The sequence below is a fragment of the Panthera leo genome, chromosome E2, assembly GCF_018350215.1.
Source record: "Panthera leo isolate Ple1 chromosome E2, P.leo_Ple1_pat1.1, whole genome shotgun sequence".
Classification (NCBI taxonomy): domain Eukaryota; kingdom Metazoa; phylum Chordata; class Mammalia; order Carnivora; family Felidae; genus Panthera; species Panthera leo.
Genome location: NC_056693.1, coordinates 3,847,409 through 3,869,057, shown reverse-complemented (window position 1 = coordinate 3,869,057; position 21,649 = coordinate 3,847,409). Strand labels below are relative to the sequence as shown.

The 21,649-nt window shown below is 52.5% G+C and overlaps 2 protein-coding genes across 7 annotated transcripts; both read right to left on the bottom strand.

Moving 5' to 3' along the window:
• Positions 1–433: 433 nt before the first annotated feature.
• LOC122208156 (T-cell-interacting, activating receptor on myeloid cells protein 1-like) lies at positions 434–5,786 on the bottom strand. The gene is given in 4 exon segments (XM_042918917.1): positions 434–980; positions 1,269–1,559; positions 1,691–1,726; positions 5,005–5,786. Coding segments are annotated over 4 exon segments (798 nt in total). The 5' UTR covers positions 5,039–5,786; the 3' UTR covers positions 434–543.
• A 7,890-nt stretch (positions 5,787–13,676) lies between these two features.
• On the bottom strand, positions 13,677–21,634 carry OSCAR (osteoclast associated Ig-like receptor). Of its 6 annotated transcripts, none has more exons than XM_042918907.1 (6): positions 21,513–21,634; positions 20,803–20,932; positions 20,065–20,097; positions 16,283–16,691; positions 15,036–15,317; positions 13,677–14,251 (listed from the first exon to the last, which is right to left on the bottom strand). In XM_042918907.1, the coding sequence occupies exons 3-6, from the start codon at positions 20,083–20,085 to the stop codon at positions 14,115–14,117; spliced, it is 849 nt and encodes a 282-aa protein (XP_042774841.1). In that variant the 5' UTR covers positions 20,086–20,097; positions 20,803–20,932; positions 21,513–21,634; the 3' UTR covers positions 13,677–14,114. The 6 variants fall into 6 exon arrangements, with proteins under 6 accessions (XP_042774841.1, XP_042774845.1, XP_042774843.1 ...); XM_042918911.1 differs by having other exon boundaries at positions 16,283–16,582; XM_042918909.1 differs by lacking the exon at positions 20,803–20,932.
• Positions 21,635–21,649: the final 15 nt, after the last annotated feature.

The following is a 21,649-nucleotide window of genomic DNA, read 5'->3' as shown; positions in this document are numbered from 1 at the left end:
TCTCTCTCTCTCTCTCTCAAACGTTAAAAAAATTTTTTTAAATACTTAAGATGGCAAAATTTACCTTATGCAGTTTTGCCATAATTTTTAAAAATCATTCCTTTCAAAAAGAAGGAAAAGTCTCAGCAGGAAGAGAAAAACTCGATTCAGTTGAGCTAAAGGCAAGAGTGCCAGAGTCCCGGTTAAAATGAAACTGAGATCTGAATCTTTCTCGGAAAGATGTTCCTGGACCCTTTTGTTATTCTCTCCCTCCTCCTCTGGCTTCTTGCTAGACTCTCCTCCTATATAACCCCAGAAGGTGTCATCCACACTTTAGTCTAAATGAATTGTGCCCTTCCCAGGAGAACAGCAATGACTTTGTGCCTACATCTTATTTTCCTGGTGAGGGGGGGGGGTCAATTATTACAGATCCCTCCTCCTCGAGGCCTGGCCCCCTCACAACACAGCTGGTCACCTACAGTGGGAAGCCCCCCTCCCAGCCTCCAGTTATGTGATCTCCACCATTGGTGGTGCTCCCTCTCTCTCAGCAGAAGATCCTCTGCTCTATTCCACAGAATCCTGGCCCTCCCTCGGTCCTTCCCAAATGACTGCTCCAAGCTGCAGAATCTTGTGGAGACAGACTGTGCCAGCACCTGAGCAGGCAGGTAATCCAGCTGGGGTCCTCCCAGTGGTAAAAACCTCACCTCTCACCCGGATCTCAAGACCATCGCTAGGCTGTGAGGCCTAGAAAGGAGTCCCGGTCTGGAAGTAGACACAGCTGTAGTTCCCGGCGTCACCGACTGTCACGGTCTGCAGGGAGAAGTCTGCCTCCTTGCTGACTGGGGTCCAGAGCCGGATGGGCTCTGCCACTCCCGCCTTCAACAGAGCGAACCTCATGGGCCCGAAAACATTGTCTGGCCTCTGGCACTGCAGGGTCACGTCGTCTCCTGCGGTCACCACACCCCTTTGGTGGGCTTGCAGGGAAGGTTTAGGGAGACCTCCTGTAAGAAAAGGGGGGCTCCGAGGTCACGGGGAGAAGCTGGGGTCCCCCACTCACCCTTGTTCCTGCTGGCCTTGTTTCTGGCGGGTTCCAGGAACCCGCGGGGGGTTCCTGCTGAGTGTGGGACACAGATCCCTGGTGTCACCCTCTTTCGACTCTGCGGGAAGGAGATCCCCCCCCCCCCCCCATGAGCCCTGGATGAGGCCGACCAAGTCATTCTGTTGCTGTGTTTCTCCACTTTCTCTGTCCCCTCCTCTGGTCCCTCCCCCAGGCCCGTCCTGCTCCTCACCCGTCACCAGCAGCAGTATGACCTCACTGGGCGGTGATCTTATGTCCGGGGCCCCTGGTCTGTAGCACTCACAGGTGTAGTCTCCAGCGTGGCTGGTTCTTAGGTCAGTGAGGTGAAATTCAGCCAGGCCCTTCTTGGAAGCCAGTGATCGTGAAAAATCCAAAAGAATATTTCCCTTCCTGAGAGCAAAGTTGACATTCTTGGTCAGAGTTCGGCATTGCAGCCTTACATTGCTTCTGGGAGGCACCACCCAGCTGGGCCAGGCCCTGAGGGTGGGCTTGGGAAGGGGCTCTGGAAGGAAGCAGATTGGGGACAGGATTTGGTGCCCTCGCCTGCTGTCAGGAAACCCCTTGAAGGAAAGAGAAGGGATGCGGGGAATTTGGAGCGAAGGAGAGGGAGGGTTTAACTGAAGGAACACTCACCGTCAGTCCCCCTGCTTCCTTGGCCAGCGCACAGCCCTGCAAGAGAACCCTCTGTCCGTGAGACCTGAGCCCCATCCCGAGGGGACCTCCCGGGGGGCTGCCGCTGAGACCGGACCCTGGAGGTCCCGCTCACGGCCGGTCCCAGCATCCTGCCCAAGAACCCATCTGGCGTGGGCATTGGTTTGCACCTTGTGTTAATTTCCTATGGCTGCCGTTAACAAATTGTCAGAAACTTGGTGGCTTGTGACAACACAGATTTATTATCTTGTGGTTCTGTGGGGTAGAAAAGCCCCAAAACGTCTCACTGCTAAACCCAGGGTCTCTTTGGGGCTGCGTTCCCTCTGGGGCTCTAGACAAGAATCCATTCCCCGGCCTTTTCCAACTTCTAGAGATGCCTGCCTCTCATCATGGCAGCCTCTCCCTCTGACTTTAAAACTAGCAATGGTTGGTGCACTGGCACCCTCTTCTGCCTGCTTTGCTATTTTTTTTTTAATTTTTTTTAACGTTTATTTATTTTTGAGACAGAGAGAGACAGAGCATGAACGGGAGAGGGTCACAGAGAGAGGGAGACACAGAATCTGAAACAGGCTCCAGGCTCTGAGCTGTCAGCACAGAGCCCGACGCGGGGCTCGAACCCACGGACCGTGAGATCATGACCTGAGCCAAAGTCAGACACTTAACCGACCGAGCCACCCAGGCGTCCCCTGCTTTGCTATTTTAAGGACCCTGCGGTTACACTGTGACCACCCAGGTAATCCAGAAGAAGCTCCCTACTTCAAGGTCAACTGATAAGTTTAATTCCACCTGCCGCCCCGTATGCATGTCCTCTGCCATGTAAAGGAAGGTATCCACAGCTCCCGGGAGTCAGGACGTGGAGTGAGGTGGGGAGATTCCCTGCCCTATGATAGGGGGACATCTAGACACTGAGAACACAGTCCTTTGTGCTGAGATACTTCTGTCTGCCCTCAAGGTATGACCGAAACTCATCTTGGACATTACGGTTGGCCATGAGTCATCTCCTTAGTGCCCCAGAGTAAATCTCAGAAATCTAAGATTGGTATTACTTGGAAGGATGAAGTGTATGTCCCCCACCTTTCCCCTCTGGGGGCCTTACTTTCAGATCTAGACCAAACTGACCCCAAGAAATATGTTCCTGCACATCCATATAGGTGTTCTAGTTTGATTAGCGTATAACAGTGGTTCTCTACTGGGGGGGGGGGGCTTTGCCCCCCACACACACACCAGGGATGTTGGGCACTATCTTGAGACTTTTTTTAAAGCACGTAATACCGTATTGCCATCTGTGGTCACAATGCTGTACGTTAGAGCCTCAGAACTCACTCGTCTTTGAACTGCAAGCATGTACCATTGGATCCATATCTCCCTCTCCCCACCACCCCCAGCTCCCGGCAAGCACCATCCCACGTCGTATTTCAACAAGTCAACATTTTTAGGTGCCACATACAAGTGAGGTCATACAAGTCGTCCGGTGTCTTTCTCCGTCTGACTGGTTTCACGGAGCACGATGCCCTCACGGTCCCTCCGTGTTGTCGCAGATGGTGGGATTTCTTTCTTTCTCACGGCCGAATAACATCCCCTTGTATATAACATGCTGCATCTTCTTTCATCGTTTGTCGGTGGATGGACACTTAGGTCGCTTCCATGCCTTGTGAATAACGCTGCAATGAACGTGGGGGCACCGATATCCCTTCAATTTCCTTTTTTCATTTCCTTCTGACACACGGCCCCGAAGTGGGGTGAATGATCGCAGGGTGGTTCTGTTTTTAACTTTCTGAGGAACCAGCCCCCAAACTGTTTTCCGCACAGTGGCTGCACCAGTGTGCATTCCTGCCAACAGAGCACGTGGGCTCCCTTTGCACCACATCCTCGTCAACACTTGTCGCAAGATGAGGGCCATTCTGACCGGTTGAGGGGAACCGACAACCTGCGGCCACAGAGCCCTTCTGAAAAGGTTGCCGGACATTTCCTCAGAGGGATTCACTGTTCACTCACCTTCTTGTGGTCGTGATAACCATGACTCCCTTTATTTAGCCTCCAGATGTTTCCGCCCCAGAGCCCTCCCCCCCTGCCCCCCCACGTTGGACCCTTTCAGTTCCCTCGTGTGGCTCCATGGAGAATTACGGTCTTTGGCCCTGCGCAGACCAGAATTTGAGCTCAGCTTTTCCGCCTAGTAGCTGAGTGGCCTTGGCATGGACTTCAGGGATGATTTTCAGATTCCTCGAATGCAGTGTGGGGAAGAGGACTATTTTGGAGAAGCTCTCTAAGAGATGTAAGGTGACTCCCGGTCGTATGATGACAGGAGGGTATCACTGAGTCTGTGTGAGAAAGTCTCTCTCTTCTCGGTTCCCGGCTCGTTCTCCACCAAGCCCCTGGAAGATACCACAGCCGGGTGCTCGGCTGAATGTAGCTTCTGGCTTCGCTGCTACCTCTCAGAAACAAGACCGGGAAAAACTGGGGCCGGTTCAGGTCTGTTTTTGATGAGGGGCACGGATTTTCCCACTAATACATGAGTTTTACAGATGTTTTAAAATGGAGTTGAGTACAGTTGAGCCTGGGGGGCTCAGTCGGTTAAGCGTCCAACTGTTGGTTCAGGCTCAGGTCGTGATCTCAGGGTTCATGAGTTTGAGCTGCACGCCAGGCTCTGAGCTGACAGTGCAGAGCCTGCTTGGATTCTCTCTCTCTCTCTCTCTCTCTCTCTCTCTCTGCCTCTCTCTGCCCCTCCCCCACTTGCTCTCTCTCTCTCTCTCTCTCTCTCTCTCTCAAATATAAATAAACTTATTTTTTTTTTTAAATAATAAAATAGGGGTGCCTGGGGGCTTAGTTGGTTAAGTGTCCAACTTCAACTCAGGTCATGATCTCATAGTTCATGGGTTCGAGCCCCGCGTCGGGCTCTGTGCTAACAGCTCAGAGCCTGGAGCCTGTTTCGGATCCTGTGTCTCCCTCTCTCTCTGACCCTCTCCCACTCGAATTCTGTCTCTCTCTCTCTCTCTCAAAAATATATAAAATATTTTTAAAACTTTTTTAAATAATAAAATAGAGTTGAGCATAAAAATACTAATGTGAAAACCCGGGACATGTCACAGACATAGGGCACAATGTCGTTCATTGGGCAGTTCAGGGGTGACTGAGTTTGGGGAAACAGGAAAATGTGTGTGAAGCGTCCTTGTACCTAACATGCATTCAGGGAATGGAAGGTTCTAGTCTGTGCTTATTCACCCCCACCCCACTACTGCCCCCGAAGGTCCCACCAACTCCAGCTGCCGCCACAGCCCATCTGCCCCCGCAGGGCTTACCGGTGCGGAGCCAGGTCGGGAGCTGGGGCATCATGGCGGCCCCCCCAAGCCTCCTCCAAGGATCTTCCTTGAGTTTTGCTGTTGGTGGTGAGCCAAAACGTTCTCTTGACTCCAGGACAGGCAGGAACAGCTTTGCTCCCAGTTTTTCAAACCTCTGCTCTACCTACCCACACTTTGTGTCTTCTGGTCTCTGTTAGGAAAGGATTATTGCAACACATTCTCAAGCCACTTCCCACAGGCTTCATGCCCAGCACAGCCATCATCCACTGCTAAGGCACGTCCATGAATATGCAAAGCATGGGAGAAATTGCTAGCCTTTGTCCCCTTTTGCCAAGTGGCTGAAAAGAGCTGGGTCCCCAGCAGTCCAGAATAAGAGACCCATTTCTCTCCATTGGGGAACCGTAGGTCCTTCTGGTCATAGGATGTAAGCAGAAGAGATGTGCACAACTTCTGGGTGATGCCCCAGGGACCCTGAGGGCAGGGTTAGAGCCGGAGCTGAGGGCAAAGAGGGAAGAAGTCACAAGGCATCAGGGACGGATGAGGATCTGGGAGAACGAGACAACAGGCCCTACAGAGAGGAGGTAAGAGACAAGAACCCTCAGTGGCAGGCAGCATGGCAGACAAGGAATTTGAAGAAGAGAAAGTTCTGTGGTGGGTTTGAAAACTGTTTGCTGTGGGGACATGATTGAACTCCAAGTGGTGGAATTGTGCTCAGTATTTTTTTTCCTTTTGCTTCTATGCATGTTCTAAATTGGCTGGAATTGGGGCGCCTGGGTGGCTCAGTCGGTTAAGCGTCCGACTTTGGCTCAGGTCATGATCTCACAGTCCGTGAGTTCGAGCCCCGCATTGGGCTCTGTGCTGACAGCTTGGAACCTGGAGCCGGCTTCAGATTCTGTGTCTCCCTCCCTCTCTCTCTCTCCCCCTCCCCTGCTTGTACTCTGTCTCTGTACAAAGAGTACAGTCTGTCTCTCTCAAAAATAAACTTAAAAAGAAAGACATTAGGGGCACCCACGTGGCTCAGTTGGTTGAGCATCGACTTCAGCTCAGGTCATGATCTCACTGTTTGTGGGTTCCAGCCCCGCGTTGGGCTCTGTGCCGACAGCTCAGAGCCTGGAGCCTGCTTTTGTCTCCCTCACTCCTGCCCCTCCCCCACTTATGCTCTGTCTCTCTCTCTCTCAAAAATAAAAATAAAAACATTTAAAAATTGTTTAAAAACCATTAAAAAGAAAAGGAGACATGAGAAAACATCAGGTCTCTCCTTCTCTCCTCTCTCCCTCTCCCCCTGCTCTCCCTCTCCCCCTGCTCTCCCTCTCTCCCTGCTCTCCCTCTCTCTCTCTCCCTCTCCCCCTGCTCTCCTCCTCTCCTTCCCTCTCTCCTCCTCTCCTTCCCTCTCTCCCTCTCCCCCTGCTCTCCCTCTCTCTTTCCCTCCCTCCCTCTCCCCCTGCTCTCCTCCTCTCCTTCCCTCTCTCCCTCTCCCCCTGCTCTTCCTCTCTCCTTCCCTCCCTCCCTCTCCCCCTGCTCTCCCTCTCTCCTTCCCTCTCTCCTGCTCTCCCTCTCCCCTGCTCTCCTTCTCTCCTTCCCTCTCTCCCTCTCCCCCTGCTCTCCCTCTCCTCCTCTCCCCCTGCTCTCCCTCTCTCCTTCCCTCTCTCCTGCTCTCCCTCTCCCCTGCTCTCCTTCTCTCCTTACCTCTCTCCCTCTCCCCCTCTCCCCCTGCTCTCCTCCTCTCCTTCCCTCTCTCCTGCTCTCCCTCTCCCCTGCTCTCCTTCTCTCCTTCCCTCTCTCCCTCTCCCCCTGCTCTCCCTCTCCTCCTCTCCCCCTGCTCTCCCTCTCTCCTTCCCTCTCTCCTGCTCTCCCTTTCCCCTGCTCTCCTTCTCTCCTTCCCTCTCTCCCTCTCCCCCTGCTCTCCCTCTCCTCCTCTCCCCCTGCTCTCCCTCTCTCCTTCCCTCTCTCCCTCTCCCCCTCTCCCCTGCTCTCCTTCTCTCCTTACCTCTCTCCCTCTCCCCCTCTCCCCCTGCTCTCCTTCTCTCCTTACCTCTTTCCCTCTCCCCCTGCTCTCCTTCTCTCCTTACCTCTCTCCCTCTCCCCCTCTCCCCCTGCTCTCCTCCTCTCCTTCCCTCTCTCCCTCTCCCCCTGCTCTTCCTCTCTCCTTCCCTCTCTCCCTCTCCCCCTGCTCTTCTTCTCTCCTTCCCTCCCTCCCTCTCCCCCTCCCTCCCTCCCTCTCCCCCTGCTCTCCCTCTCTCCTTCCCTCTCTCCTGCTCTCCCTCTCCCCTGCTCTCCTTCTCTCCTTACCTCTCTCCCTCTCCCCCTTTCCCCCTGCTGTCCTCCTCTCCTTCCCTCTCTCCCTCTCCCCCTGCTCTTCCTCTCTCCTTCCCTCTCTCCCTCTCCCCCTGCTCTTCTTCTCTCCTTCCCTCCCTCCCTCTCCCCCTCCCTCCCTCCCTCTCCCCCTGCTCTCCCTCTCTCCTTCCCTCTCTCCTGCTCTCCCTCTCCCCTGCTCTCCTTCTCTCCTTACCTCTCTCCCTCTCCCCCTCTCCCCCTGCTCTCCTTCTCTCCTTACCTCTCCCCCTCTCCCCCTGCTCTCCTTCTCTCCTTACCTCTCTCCCTCTCCCCCTCTCCCCCTCTCCCCCTGCCATGTGTGGATACAAGAGGGCACCTGTAAGCCAGGAAGAGGGCTTTCACCAGGACCATGCTGGCACTCTGATCTCGGACTTCCCAGCCTCCAGAATTGCTAGAAATAAGTTTCTGTTGTTCAAACCACCCAGCGTGTGGCATTTTACAAGAGCCTGAGTAGACCGAGACAGGTGTGCGAGAAGATGGTCACACTGATGGGCTCCCAGGAGGAGTGCCTGGGAGCCAGCTGAGGCAGGGAGACAGGTGTAGAAAAAGCCTGCAGGTGGCCCGGCTCATCCTTGGCACTCAGGCAGCCAGGCCAGTGGACCATCCACCATCTCAAACACTGCTGGTCACTGTGTCTGAGACAAGAGGGAACTCAGAGTGGGGAGGAGGGAGTTCTTACAGTTAAATGCTCCAGCTTGGAAGTGACACTCGTCCAGCCAGAATAGTCCTGTGACACGCCCGTGAGTTCAGGGATTTCCTTATCCATCAAGGAACATGATGTGACCACAGGTGGCAACAGCAAACAACTTTCGGTCTCCCAACCGCAACCCCCTAGCTTCCTCCACAGGGAGCCTTTGCACAGGCTGTTCCCTCTGCTTAGAACACCCTTCCAGCCCCTCTTTGTCTAGTTAAGGTCTGCCCAACTTTCAGATGTCACCTCACTTCTTCAGCAAAGCCATCAGAGATCTCCATTGATTGGATCAAATCCTATTAGAGGCTTTCAAAACTCCCTCTTGGTTTTTGCTCTGTTGGTACTGATGGAGAGGCAAATGGTTTCCCAGAATCCACTTTTCCTTTCTTCCTTTAAGTAATAGAAACCCCCTCCCATTTTTAAAAAATGATTGTGTGCGATACCTCCCTCCCTCCCTCTCTGTCTCTCTTTGGTCCTCCTTTCGTGCTGGCTCAGAACCACCTAGGAAAGCTACATACTGACAAAAGCAAAGCTGTTGATAAACAGCCCTAGACTGTTTCTTCTGTATATTAAGTGAGAGAGAAATCAAATTACATGGTTTTCTTTTTCTTTGGCGGGGGGTGGGGGGGTATCTTGGTTACAGCAGCTGAAAGTGCTCCCTGATCAGTACGGCGAGTACCAATTTGGCCCGTGCTTTCCTGGGTGAGCTTCGTGAGAGCAGGGTGTGTGTGCTGTGTCCCCAAGCACCAGCACAGTGCCCCACGCGAGGTGGGCATTGGACAGATGTGTCCCAAGTGGGTGAATGGGAACTGGGGGGCGGGGTGGGCAGCAGAGTTCGGGGCCGAAAATGAACATCCTAAGGATGAACAGGCCCAGGCTTGCGAGAAAAGGAAAAGAGGTTTCCACTGAAGCTAATAGTATTAGCTTTGCTTTTGCTCTTGTAACAGATTGTCACCAACTCGTGGCCTGAAATGACATAAAATTTTTATCTTTCTGTTCTGGAAGTCAGAGGTCCAAAATCGGTTGAGAGAGGCTGCCTTCCTTCTGGAGGCTGTAGGGGAGACCCAGGTCCCTGACTTTTCCAGCTTCTAGAGGAGCCTGCGTTCCTGGCCTCGTGACCCTGCCTCATGCTGACCTCTGCTTCTGTCTCTAGGTTCCCTTCTCTGACTCTGACCTTGCTGCCTCTCTGTTCTTTTTGAAAGAAAATTTTTTTTAACATTTATTTATTTTTGAGACAGAGAGAGACAGAGCATGAACAGGGGAGGGTCAGAGAGAGAGGGAGACACAGAATCCGAAACAGGCTCCAGGCTCTGAGCGGTCAGCACAGAGCCCAATGCGGGGCTTGAACTCACGGACCGTGAGATCATGACCTGAGCTGAAGTCGGACGCTTAACCGACTGAGCCACCCAGGCGCCCCAAGAAAATTTTTTTTAATGTTTATTTTTTGAGAGAGAGAGAGCACGAGCAGGGGACAGGCAGAGAAGGAGACACAGAATCCAAAGCAGCTCCAGGCTCTGAGCTGTCGGCCCAGAGCCTGACACAGGGCTTGAACTCACGAACCATGAGATAATGACCTGAGCTGAAGTCAGCCACTTAACCAACTGGGCCACCCAAGCGCCCCCCAAAATAAAATCTTTAAAGAAGAATTCTTTTTCTTTATTTTTATTTTTTTAACTATTCATTTATTTTGAGAGAGACAGAAAGAGCAAGCAGGGGAGGGGTAGAGAGAGAGGGAGACAGAGAATCTCAAGCAGGCTCTGTACTGCCAGCACAGAGCCTGATGCAGGACCTGAACCCATGAACTGCAAGATGATGACCTCAGCTGAAACCAAGAGTTGGACATCCAACCAACTGAGCCACCCAAGTGCCCCAGAAGAATTAAATTAAAAAAAAATTTTTTTTGATGTTTATTTATTTTTGAGAGAGAGAGACAGAACGTGAGCAGGGAAGGGGCAGAGAGAGAGGGAGACACAGAATCTGAAGCAGCTCCAGGCTCCGAGCTGTTAGCACAGAACCCGACACGGCGCTCGAACTCACTGATCATGAGGTCATGACCTGAGCCGAAGTCGGATGCTTAACTGACTGAGCCACCCAGGCGCCCCAAATAATTAAATTAAAAAAAATTTTTTTAATGTTTATTTATTTTTGAAGGAGAGAGAGAGAGACAGAGCATGAGTGAGGGAGGGGCAGAGAGAGAGGGAGACCCAGAATCCAAAACAGATTCCAGGCTCTGAACTGTCAGCACAGAGCCCGACGCGGGGCTCAAACCCACGAGCTGTGAGATCATGACCTGAGCCGAAGTCAGACGCTTAACCACCCAGGCACCCCTCTATCTCCCTCTTTCAATAAGGACCCCCGTGACTGCATGGAACCCACCTGAATAGTCCAGGATAACCTCCCCTCATGACCCTTAACGTAATCACACCAGGGAAGTCCCTTTCGCCATGTGTAACATTTTCACAGGCTACAGGAATTGGGACATCACGTGCTGGGGGGGGGGGGCCCGTCATTCTGCTCGCTGCCCAAGGGCGAAAGTACAGAGCCCGCTTAGATAATTAATGTTCAGCATGCTGAGCTCACCCAGCCACACCCTGCGTGCTTCCTAAGACCCCTCCCAGGCCCTGGAGACATAGTGATGAAACGACCTGGCCACTCCTGGGAGGATCTTGTGGTCTAGTCTGGGAGAGAGAGAGAATCAGAACACGGTCCAAGTACTCAATTCGGGGACGACAGGGCACTACGGAACACACGTGGGCCAGGCAAAAGTTGGCAGCTGAAACGACATCTACTCTGAGGCCAGAAGGCTGAGAGTGGTGGACCGGGCCAGAGGGACTAGGGAGGAGGGAGGGGAGCAGATCTGTCACGGCCTCCTCAGGAACGCCTTGTAAGTGCTGAGCAATTGTGGGTGACCAATACCAGGAACCACCGCCTCAGGGACGGTAAATTGCTTTGCAGTTGTTAAATGTGATCACGTTCCCCTTCCTCTTCCTCATTCAGAAGTGGAGGTGACGGAGGAGACCAAAGCCAGTAAAGCCCAGAAGCCTCGACTCCACAGGCTGGAAGGGACGGCTGTCGTCACTGTTGCTGTCCTGGTCCTGTGGCACAACCACGGGGGACAAACCCCACAGCCTAACGGCAAGGGCCCTCTGAAGTCCCAGACCAGACACACACACAGGCCGTAGGGGGCTGTTGGTGATGATGGGGGTTGCCCGGCGGACCGACCGGTGCAGAGGCACCGTGGCTGGTAGAGAATGCAGTTAGTACTCTCACGACTGCTCACTCAGTAATATTCTATGAATGACATTAGCCATCAATAATCTATTTTCACCTGGCTCCCCTTGATGCCTTTCTCGTCCTCACACGCACACTTTCCGTCTCCAAGCCCTTCTCGCCACTCAGCACTCATATGTGCCTTTCCTGCTTTATGCCTGATTTCGGTGGGGCACACATCCCTCTCTGTTGTTATTACATTTTCCACCTTCCCCTCCCCCTCTCCCCACTTTAGGAAGAAGGACTCTTCAGGCCTGTTGGATAAGTAAATGCATAAGTTGGGGCACCTGGCTGGCTCAGTCGGTGGAGTGAGTTTGGGTGGCTCGTTGGGTGTAGAGGTTACTTAAAAAATAAAATCTTTTTTTAAAATGTTTATTTTTGAGAGAGACAGAGCATGAGTGGGAGAGGGGCAGAGAGGGAGAGGGAGACACAGAATCCAAAGCAGCTCCAGGCTCCGAGCTGTCAGCACAGAGCCCAACACAGAGAGACTAGACCTCTCTCTCTCCCAGACTAGAGCTTGAACTCACTGATCGTGAGATCATGACCCGAGCCGAAGTCGGACACTTAACTGACTGAGCCACCCAAGCACCCCAAAAAATAAAATCTTTAAAGAAGAATTAATTTTAAAAAAATGTTTAAACTTTATTCATTTATTTTGAGAGAGACAGAGAGGGCGAGCAGGGGAGGGGTAGAGAGAGAGAGAGAGAGAGAGAGAATCCCAAGCAGGCTCTGCATTGCCAGCACAGAGCCTGATGCAGGGGCTGAACCCATGAACTGCAAGATGATGACCTGAGCTGAAACCAAGAGTCAGACACCCAACCAACTGAGCCACCCCGGCGCCCCAGAAGAATTAAATTAAAAAAAAATTTTTTTGATGTTTATTTATTTTTGAAGGAGAGAGAGACAGAGTGCGAGTGGGGAAGGGGCAGAGAGAGAGGGAGACACAGAATCCGAAGCAGGCTCCAGGCTCTGAGCTGTCAGCACAGAGCCCGACGTGGGGCTCGAACCCATAAACCATGAGATCATGACCTGAGCCAAAGTCGGAGGCTTAACCAAGACTGAGCCACCCAGGCGCCCCAAGAATTAAATTTTTTTAATGTTTATTTCTTTTTGAGAGAGAGAGAGAGAGAGAGCACGAAGCGGGGAGGGGCAGAGAGAGAGAGGGACTCCAGGCTCTGAACTGTCAGCACAGAGCCCTATGCGGGGCGCCAGCCCACAAACCGTGAGATCATGACCTGAGCCAAAGTCGGACACTTAACCAACTGAGCCCCCCAGGTGCCCCAAAATCTTTTTTTAATTTTTAAAATTTTTTTTATTCATTTTTTAGAGGCAGAAACAGAGTGTGAGCTGGGCAGGGGCAGAGAGAGAGGGAGACACAGAATCCGAAGCAGGCTCTAGGTTCTGAGCTGTCAGCACAGAACCTGATGCAGGGCTCGAACCAGCGAACCCTGATATCATGACTTGAGCCGAAGTTGGAGGCTTAACCGACTGAGCCACCCAGGCGCCCCCCAAAATCTTTAAAAAAGAATTAAATGCATCGGTTGGTTGATAGATACTGAATAAGTATAGTACATAAGTGACTGGATTAATAAGCTGATTAACTGATTAATAAAGGGAGGAATGGGTGTAAGAATGAATGAATGACGGGTAAGGGCAAAAGAAAGGATAGAAAATCCAATGAGAGCAAGTGCAAAGGGGACGGAGGGATGGGAGGAAAGAAGGATGAGAATCAATGAGCAGGTGGATGGATGACGAGAAATGAGGGAGAGGGTGGTTGAAAAGCAAAGGAACCAGAAATGAGTGGAAGCACAAAGTCAGGGGGAGCCTCCCTGATGCGCCACTGACTTCCCGTGTGACTAGGGGGGAGCTTCAGGCCACCCCTCTATTCCACCATTTTCCATTTTACAGGAGAAACTTGAATGTAGTCAGGCCTTCCAGAGAGGTAAGAGGGGAGAGCAAGCAGGCTGCGTGAGGAACGGTTTACGTTATTTTGACAACCTCGAAGGCAGCCAAGAGCCAGCGGGGAAACAGGCCAGGTGCAATGTGCTAATGTCCACGTCAAAGGTCTACTGTGCACACCGCCCTTGCCGTTGCCTTGGCAGTGGATGCCTCTTAATCCTAATGACGGCTCCAGAAAACAGTCTGCAGTGCACGCAAATGAAGCTGTAATTAGAGAAGTTCTACTTGATCTGACCTTGGCCCACCTTTGGGGAAGGTCTGAGCAGGGGTTTGAAAGAGGTTTGCTTGGCGACCGAGAATGATGTCACGAAGGAAGTGGCAGCGAATTGCTTACAAGGTGAGCTGGAGCTGGCACCGTGGAAAAAAAGACTGTGACTTCATTCCAGCCCTGAGCCTTGAGTAGAAACCACACTCATCCGATAGCTAACATTTATTGAGCGTTTGCTACGGGCCAGTCGCTTTTAAGGGCTTTGTGCGTATTGCCCACTTAATCCTACAATAATCCTAGGAAGTGAGTATTATCAGTGAGCCCATTTTACAGTCCAGGCAACTGAGACTTGGCAAAGGTCATCTTCCTAGTATCCCAGCGAGGAAGCAGCAGCACTGGGAATCGAACCCAGGCCTTGTGGCTGGGAAGCCTTAACCACGGATAGAGCCTTCCACGGATCTAGGAGGTACTGGCCCAGAAGGGAGGGAGAACACACAGTATGAAGCAGATTATTATTCAGAAGCTGGGCTCAGCCCAACTGTGGGGCTCTTGCAAGGGCCGGTCCAACCCTGGGAATCCCTGCTTCTTCTCGCCACCTCTGGAAAGTCTTCTCACGCTTCAGGGCGTCTATATCCAGTCCTCCAGGACTCAGGGCCGAACACTACATGGGATGCGACTCCGGCCGCGCCAGTCCAAAAAGACCAGCGTGCCCAGGGAGAGGAGCACCAGGCCGGCTAGCCCCAGACGGACGAGGTTGCCCTGTGTGTAGTCCAAGGAGCCTGAGCCTGCAGGGCAGCGAGGAAGAGGGCTCTTCAGCTTCCGAACCCAATTTCGGCCTGCCCTGCCCTCCTGGTCTCTAACCTCCAGGGTGAGACTGCAGACACAATTCCCAGTCTCAAAGTTGAGGTGGGTCAGTGCGAGCAGGGGTCCTGAACCCTTGGGTTTGGGGAGGAGGGGATAGGGCCTGAACCCCCAGGTTGGGGAGCAGGGAGGAGCCAGGGCCCTAGACCCCCAGGTGGGGAGCAGGGAGGGGCTGGAGGCCCAGACTCCCCGGTTGGGAAGCAGGGATGGGCTAGGGGCCTGGACCCTTCGGCTGGAGAGCAGGGAGGAACCCGGGGTCGGGGCCCCCAGGATGGGGAGCAGGGAGGAGCCAGGGGCCCGACCGCGGGGTCAGATGAGAAGGGGCTGGGGGCGCAGACCCCCAGGTGAGTAGCAGGAGGGGCTGGGGAGCGGGACCCTTGGGTTGAAGAGCAGGAAGGAGCTGGGAGACCTGACCCCTGGGTTGGGGAGCAGGGAGAGGCTAGGGGCCCAGACCCCCTGGTCGGATGAGAAGGGGCTGAGGGCCCAGACCCCCAGGTGGTAGCAGGAGGGGCTGGGGGCCCGAGCCCCTAGGATGGGGAGCAGGGAGGGGCTAGGGGCCCGGACCCCCAGGATGGGGAGCAGGGAGGGGCTAGGGGCCCGGACCCCCAGGTCCCATGAGAAAGGGCTGGGGGCCCGGACCCCCAGGATGGAAAGCACGGAGGGGCTGGGGGTCCGGGAGCAGGGGCTGGGGCCGCGCGCAGCCCTCACCATCGGCGCTGATGACCAGCGGCTCGCTGCGCTGCGAGAGCACGTACGGGGAGGACGGCGTGTGGTAGTAGCAGCTGTAGGTGCCGGGCGCGCGGGCGCCGCGCAGCGGGAAGTCGGCCCAGGGCTGCGCCGAGCGGCGGTACTGCACCGGCGCCGCCTCGCCCACGCGGTACAGCGCGAAGCTCATGCCCCCCAGGCGGCCCGCGCAGCGCAGGCTCACGTTGGCCCCGGGCGCCACCACCGGGCCGGGCAGCGCCACCAGCGACGGGCGCGGCAGCTCGTCTGCGAGGGGCACGGACGGGGGCGAGCGCTGGCGCGGCCCTGCGCCCCCCCCTCCCCTTCCCCGGCTTTCGCCCCTCTTCCTCCTCCCCCTCCTCCTGCCGCCTCGGCCTCCCTCCCTCCGGTCCCTCCTGGGCTCCCTCTTCTTCTCCCTGGTCCCTTCCCCCTTCCTCGTTTCCCCCTTCCCTCTCCGCCCTCGGCCTCTTCCTCCCTCCGTCCCTCCCCCTCCCCTCCTCATCCACCCTCCCCCCTCCCCTCCCTCAGTCTGTCCCTCCCTCTCAATCTCTGCCAGTGTCTCCCTCAGTTTCTCTGCCTCCTCGTGGATCTCTGTGCCCTTTGCGTCCTTGTCCCTGTGTCCCCCCTGTGTCTTCGTCCCCAAGTATGCCTTTCTCTGTGTTCTCCGCGTCTCCATCTCCATCTCCCTCGATGTCCCGTTTTCTCTCTCCGCTTGTTGCCTCACCAAAATTCTCTGTTTTTTTCTCCCCCCGTCCCGTGTGTTTTACTGTCCTGAATCTCAGAGGCAGTGTCTCCCCAATATTTTCTCCTTGTGGTTCGGGGTTTCTCCCAAGGTTTCCTAACCTCAGCACTAGTGACATTTTGGATAAATCTGGATAATTCTTTGTTTTACGGGAGGAGGGTGCGGGCTGTCCCGTGCTTTGCAGCATCTCTGGTCTCGCTCTACCCACTGGATGCCAGTAGCACACCTTTCCCCAGTCACGGCGACCAAAAACGTCTCCGGATATTGCCAAAGATCACCTGGGGGGGGGGGGGGCACAGTCCTCCCTGTTAAGAATCACCCCTGCTTCTCTGGTTCTCTTTCTCTCCCCATGTAGCTCTTTTCCTCTGTGTCATTGTAGAAGCCTGTCTTTATGTCTCTTTCAGTTCTCTCTCCCTGTATGTCCGTCCCTCCTTTTCCCTCCCTCATCCTGTCCCAATGTCCCTTCTTTTTCCCCGCCCCAGGACCTCACCTGTCACCAGCAGTTCCAGCGTATCACTCGGGTGGGACCAGACACCCAGACCCCAGCCTAGCCTCCGGTAGCAGCAGTGGTAACTGCCCCCCTGGGCTGGGGTCACCTCCTCCAGGAAGAACTCTGCCAGCTCCATGGACACGCCCCGGTACAGCACAGGGATGATCCTTCCAGACTTGAAGAGTGCAAACCTCCAGGCAGGTTGAGGTGCCCGGCAACTCAAGGTCACGTTGACCCCAGGGGTTACAATTGCGGCAGGCTGAGCCCCTAGCCACGGCTTGGGGTATGAGGCTGGGGGGACTGAATAAACAGGGCTGCCTGGGTCCCTGGGCTTCCTGAGAGCCCGAGGAGATGGGGTGGGAAGAGAATCACCTGGGGCAATCACTGCTTCTTCCTCATCCTCAGTTTCCTGCTTGTAAAACAGGAGGCACTGACTCCAATCAAGGATTGTCAACACTAGCTACAAGTCAGAGTATCAGGGCAACTCCTAAGCTTTACTCCATGGTTTGTTTGAATGTTTGTTCATTTTTCAGAGAGAGAGAGAGAGAGAGACAGAATCAGAAACAGGCTCTAGGCTCCAAGCTGTCAGCACAGAGCCTGATGCGGGGCTCGAACTCATGATCTGTGATGAGATCATGACCTGAGCTGAAGTCAGATGCTTCACTGACTGAGCCACCCAGGTGCCCCCAGAGATCCTATTTCTTGCCCTGCACTATGCCAAGCTCTGAGCCAAGGGTTTTTAAATTAATTTTTAAAATACTCACTCCAGGCTCTGAGCTGTCAGCAGAGAGCCTGATGCAGGGCTTGAACTCATGAACCATGAGATCATGACCTGAGCCAAAGTCAGATGCTTAACTGACTGAGCCACCCAGGCGCCCCTTACTCCATGGTTTTTAAACATAATGTCAAGGGATTGGGTCCCAGAAATCTGCAATTTTAAATTGCTCTTGACTGTTTTTAACATAGTCAACATATTTCAATAGTTGCCAGAACTCGCTATCTATTTGGGTAGAAAAAAAAAAAAAAAAGTTGTATCTGTACCTGAGACCATTCCCCAAAACCAGCTCCAGGTTAATTAAAGACCTGCATTGTTTTATTTTGTTTTGTTTTACTGTTAAAGTATGAGAAGAAAATACAGGAAAATAGATTTGTCCTGGGGGCAGAGACAGCTATCTTAAAACATAAAACAAAAAACTCAGGAGAGACAAGGTTAATTAATTTGATGACTTCAAATTTTTTAAGTTGTGTATGAGAATAGAAGAAATAAGCTAGAAGACAAGCAGCAGCCCTGACGGAAATGACTTATTCATTAATCACAGAGATTAAGAGTATGGAAAGAGGGGGATCTGGGTAGCTCCTTTGACTGAGTGTCTGACTTCAGCTCAGGTCACGATCTTGCAGTTGGTGAGTTCAAGTCCCACATCAAGCTCACTGCTATCAGCGCAGAGCCCGCTTCAGATCCTTTGTGTCTTTCTCTCTGTCCCTCTCCCGCTTGCATTCCCATTCTCTCTCTCTCTCAAAAACAAACTTTTAAAAGGAGTAGAGAAAGAAATCCCAAACCCAGCCAAGTTGAAAATTGGACAAGTTATATGAATAAGGCAGTACACAGAAGAGGAAGTCCAATCGATTAAAACACATGGCGGGGGGAGGGGAAGTTGCTTAACATTAGCAGTAGTCATTAAAAAAAAATTAACAGTTAAGATTTTTTTTTTTTTTTTTTTTTTTTTTTTTGCGTATCAGCTTGTCAAAAATTTAAACAATGGTTTATACCCTGTTTGGGTGAAGACAGAGTGAAACGAGTAGTTAGGTCCACTTAAGTGCACCTTTTGAGAAGGCAATTTGTCCATTTCTATCAAAATACACAGAGGAAATGACAACCCAATAATTCCTGTTCTGCCCTACACAAATGTAGCTATATGGGCACAAAAAGCTCACACTGGAGCACTCGCTGAATTATTGATTGGGGTAGGGCGGGAGGAGGATACTGGAAACAACCTAAATATACATCAATAGGACCAATAAAATAGAATCCTACCATACATCAGCAAATGTTAAACGGTATTTTTTTAAAAAGCAGAGTTAGTTATAATAGTATGGAAACATCTGCAACACAGATTGTAAAGTGAAAAATGTGAGAGGCAGAACACTGTAGGTCATGAAATATCAATTTTGCCTCAGCAAGAAAACAAAGAAGTATATAAATACATACATGTGTCTGAATGCATGGGGATTTTTTAAAACAAGGATTCAGAGCTTATTTAAGGAAGATGGGGAAGTGAAAGAGGGAGTTTCTAAGTCCTTTGGTAATAATTTTTAAATCATGAATATATGTTAGATTTATCATTAAAAAATAATAATTCAAAATAAATTGATAGCTAAGGTATCAGTTGTTTTCCAGGTGATTGTTGTTTGAAGTTGTCATGTAGTGGGGGAGGTTTCAGAGAAAGAAGAGATCTCACCAATCAGAAAACTTGAAAAGAGGGGTGCCTAGGTGGCTCAGCCATCTGAACATCCAACTTCGGCTCAGGTCATGATCTCACGGTTTGTGGGTTTGAGCCCCGCATTGGGCTTCAAGCTGACAGTGTGGAGCTGCTTGGGATATTCTCTCTCTCTCTCTCTCTCTCTCTCTGCCTCTCTCCCTCTCCCTCTCTCCCTCTCTCCCTCTCCCTCTCTCTCCCTCTCTCCCTCTCCCTCTCTCCCTCTCTCCCTCTCTCGCTGTGCCCCTCTCCTGACTCGTGCTTTCTCTCTCTCTCAAAATAAATAAGTAAAAAAAGGTAAGAAAGAAAGAAAGAGAAAGGAAAAGAAAAGGAATGAAAAAGAAAAGACAAAACCTGTAAAGAAACCCAAGGCTATCTCAGGGTGGAGAATCTTACTCTCGTGGATGTAGGGTTCCAAATGGGGCAATAGTTGGCATTGCCAGAGATCCTATTTCTTTTTTTTTAATATTTTTAAAAATCTTTACGTATTTTTGAGAGAGAGAGAGAGAGAGAGAGACAGAGTGCGAGCAGGGGAGGAACAGAGAGAGAGGGAGACACAGAATCTGACGCAGGCTCCAGGCTCTGAGCTGTCAGCACAGAGCCCGATGCGGGGCTCGAACTCATGAACCGTGAGATCATGACCAGAGCCGAAGTCAGATGCTTCACCGACTGAGCCACCCAGGCGCCCCCAGAGATCCTATTTCTTGCCCTGCATTATGCCAAGCTCTGAGCCAAGGGTTTTTAAATTAATTTTTAAAATACTCGCTCCAGGCTCTGAGCTGTCAGCAGAGAGCCTGATGCAGGGCTTGAACTCATGAACCATGAGATCATGACCTGAGCCAAAGTCAGATGCTTAACCGACTGAGCCACCCAGGGGCCCCTTATTTTATTTTTAAAGTAATCTTTACACCCAACATGGAGCTCAAACTCATGACCCCCACATCAAGACTCCTATGCTCTTCCCTCTGAGCCAGACAGGCGACCTGTACACGTGGGTGATTTTATTACATCCACAGGAAAGCCCATTTCACAGAGAAGGAAACAGCAAGCGGTAATTTGTTCAAAGTTGTCAATGAATAATATGGTGAAGCTTACATCTCTTTAGCTGACTCACCTATCCTGGTCACTAAAGGGAGTGAGGTTAGAAGGAAAGAAAGGAAGGAGAGGGGAGACAAGATGAAAGAAGGGAAGGGAGGGAGGAAAATACGGAAATCTGGGGTGAAGCTGGGCACCAAGAGAAAATCTGAGTAGTTGGAAATGGGCTGTCAGCAGCATACAGGTGAACAGATGGAGGGTATTACTCACCAGTTGGCGTGATGTCTGCATCACACAGAGGCCCTGCGGAAGGTGGAGGGGCTAAGTCTTTTCAAAGCCCTAGGCTGCTGCTATCCCTATCTCATTGTGAACCCAGGAACCTGAGTCCCCAGGCCCTCCTTCCTCTGGGAAACAGGATCTTACCTCTCTCGGTAGCCATAACTGTGGACTTCAGTCCTCACCTACTTCAGAAGCCTGAAGTCTGGCCCCAGCCCCCTCTTGCCTCTACACCCAGTGTTCAGGCCCTTGGACTCCCTTCCCCTTTTCCAGGAGACAGTAATCTGAGCCCACAGGGTCTCCTCCCTGGGGGTCAGGAGTCTGGGCCCCCAGCTCCCTTCTCCCCAGAGACCCAAGTGGTCTGGCTTCATCCCCTCCCACATCAGAATCTAGGATTCTACACTTGCTATCCCCAGGAGTTCAGGTACCCTAGCATCCTCCTGCCTCCACACCCAGCGAATCCTGTCCCCACTCCCTCCTCTTCCCTTCCAGGAACAGGAATTCAGGGTCCATGTGTCCTCCTGCTTTAGGACCCAAGGATCTGGGCCCCCTGCCCTGTCCCCTTACTCTGGCCTAGAATTCGGGACCCTCAGCTAGTGCTGCCTGACTATCCTGCACCTGCCCTCAGGGAGACTCAGTAGCCCTCTTCCTTGCCCCACACCTGCTCCACACAGCCTATCTCCCTGCACCCCAGCCAGCCTGGGACCCAGGGAGAAGGGGGGAGCAGCTCACAGAGGGCCAGCAGCAGCAGGATCAGCACCAGGATCATGGTGGGCAGATCTCGGCTGGAGCAGAAGTAGGAGCCAGGGCTCAGCCGTGCCCTCTAACGTCTCAGGAAATGCAATATCAGAAAGTCAGAGCTCTGTTTAAGGAAGAGAGGAGGGAAGTGGGGGACTCTGGGTGACAGAGTCACAGCCCCATGGTGCTGTGGAAAAAGCTGGGAGAATGGGCATTCACTAATTAAAAAAAAAAAAAAAAAGACAACTAACACTTATGTGCCAGACCCTGTGCTGCACTATTCTGGGGGCACAGAGAGGAGTCAGACCCTATTACTGCCCTAGAGCAGCTCCCAGGCTGATGTAAAGAGAGAGGCCGACCGTGTGAGTTAAAAAAAAAAAAAAAAAGAAAGAAAGAAAAGAAAAGAAAAAGGTGAGCGACTATGGAGGACACATATGGCGCTGAGAGAATCCACAGAAGGCCCTTAACCCTTCTGGGATGAGAGTTAAAGCTTCCAGGACGAACTGATGTTGAGCTGCGACCTCAAATGATAGTTCAGTCATTTGTCCTCTCCCAGCCTCCGCTTCTCCGTCTATAAAATGGGCTTTCCTGAGCAAACTCTAAACTGAGGACTATTGCATTCCGCCTTAGATGGGTCGCAGCTGGAGGACTGGGAGTACAGCTCCGGAGTGACTCCTAGGCGAAAGAGACAGGTTTGCACTTACATCTGCAGCGCCGCCCCTTTTCTTGCCACCGCTTCGGACAGCTGTTCTGCCGCAGTGCGCACGCGCGGGCTCAGACTGCGGCGACGCGCGCGGGGACCACAAGTCCCGGAGTACTCCGCGTCCTCGCCGCGGCCCAT

Excerpts from the sequence above, each read along its gene's own strand:
- OSCAR (XM_042918907.1), bottom strand. The coding sequence starts at position 20,085 with ATGCAGACATCACGCCAACTG. Across the intron at positions 16,692-20,064 it reads TGCAGACATCACGCCAACTG|GAAACTGAGGATGAGGAAGA; the intron begins GTGAGTAATACC and ends TTTTACAAGCAG. Across the intron at positions 14,252-15,035 it reads GCTGGTCATCAGCGCCGATG|GCTCAGGCTCCTTGGACTAC; the intron begins GTGAGGGCTGCG and ends GCTGCCCTGCAG.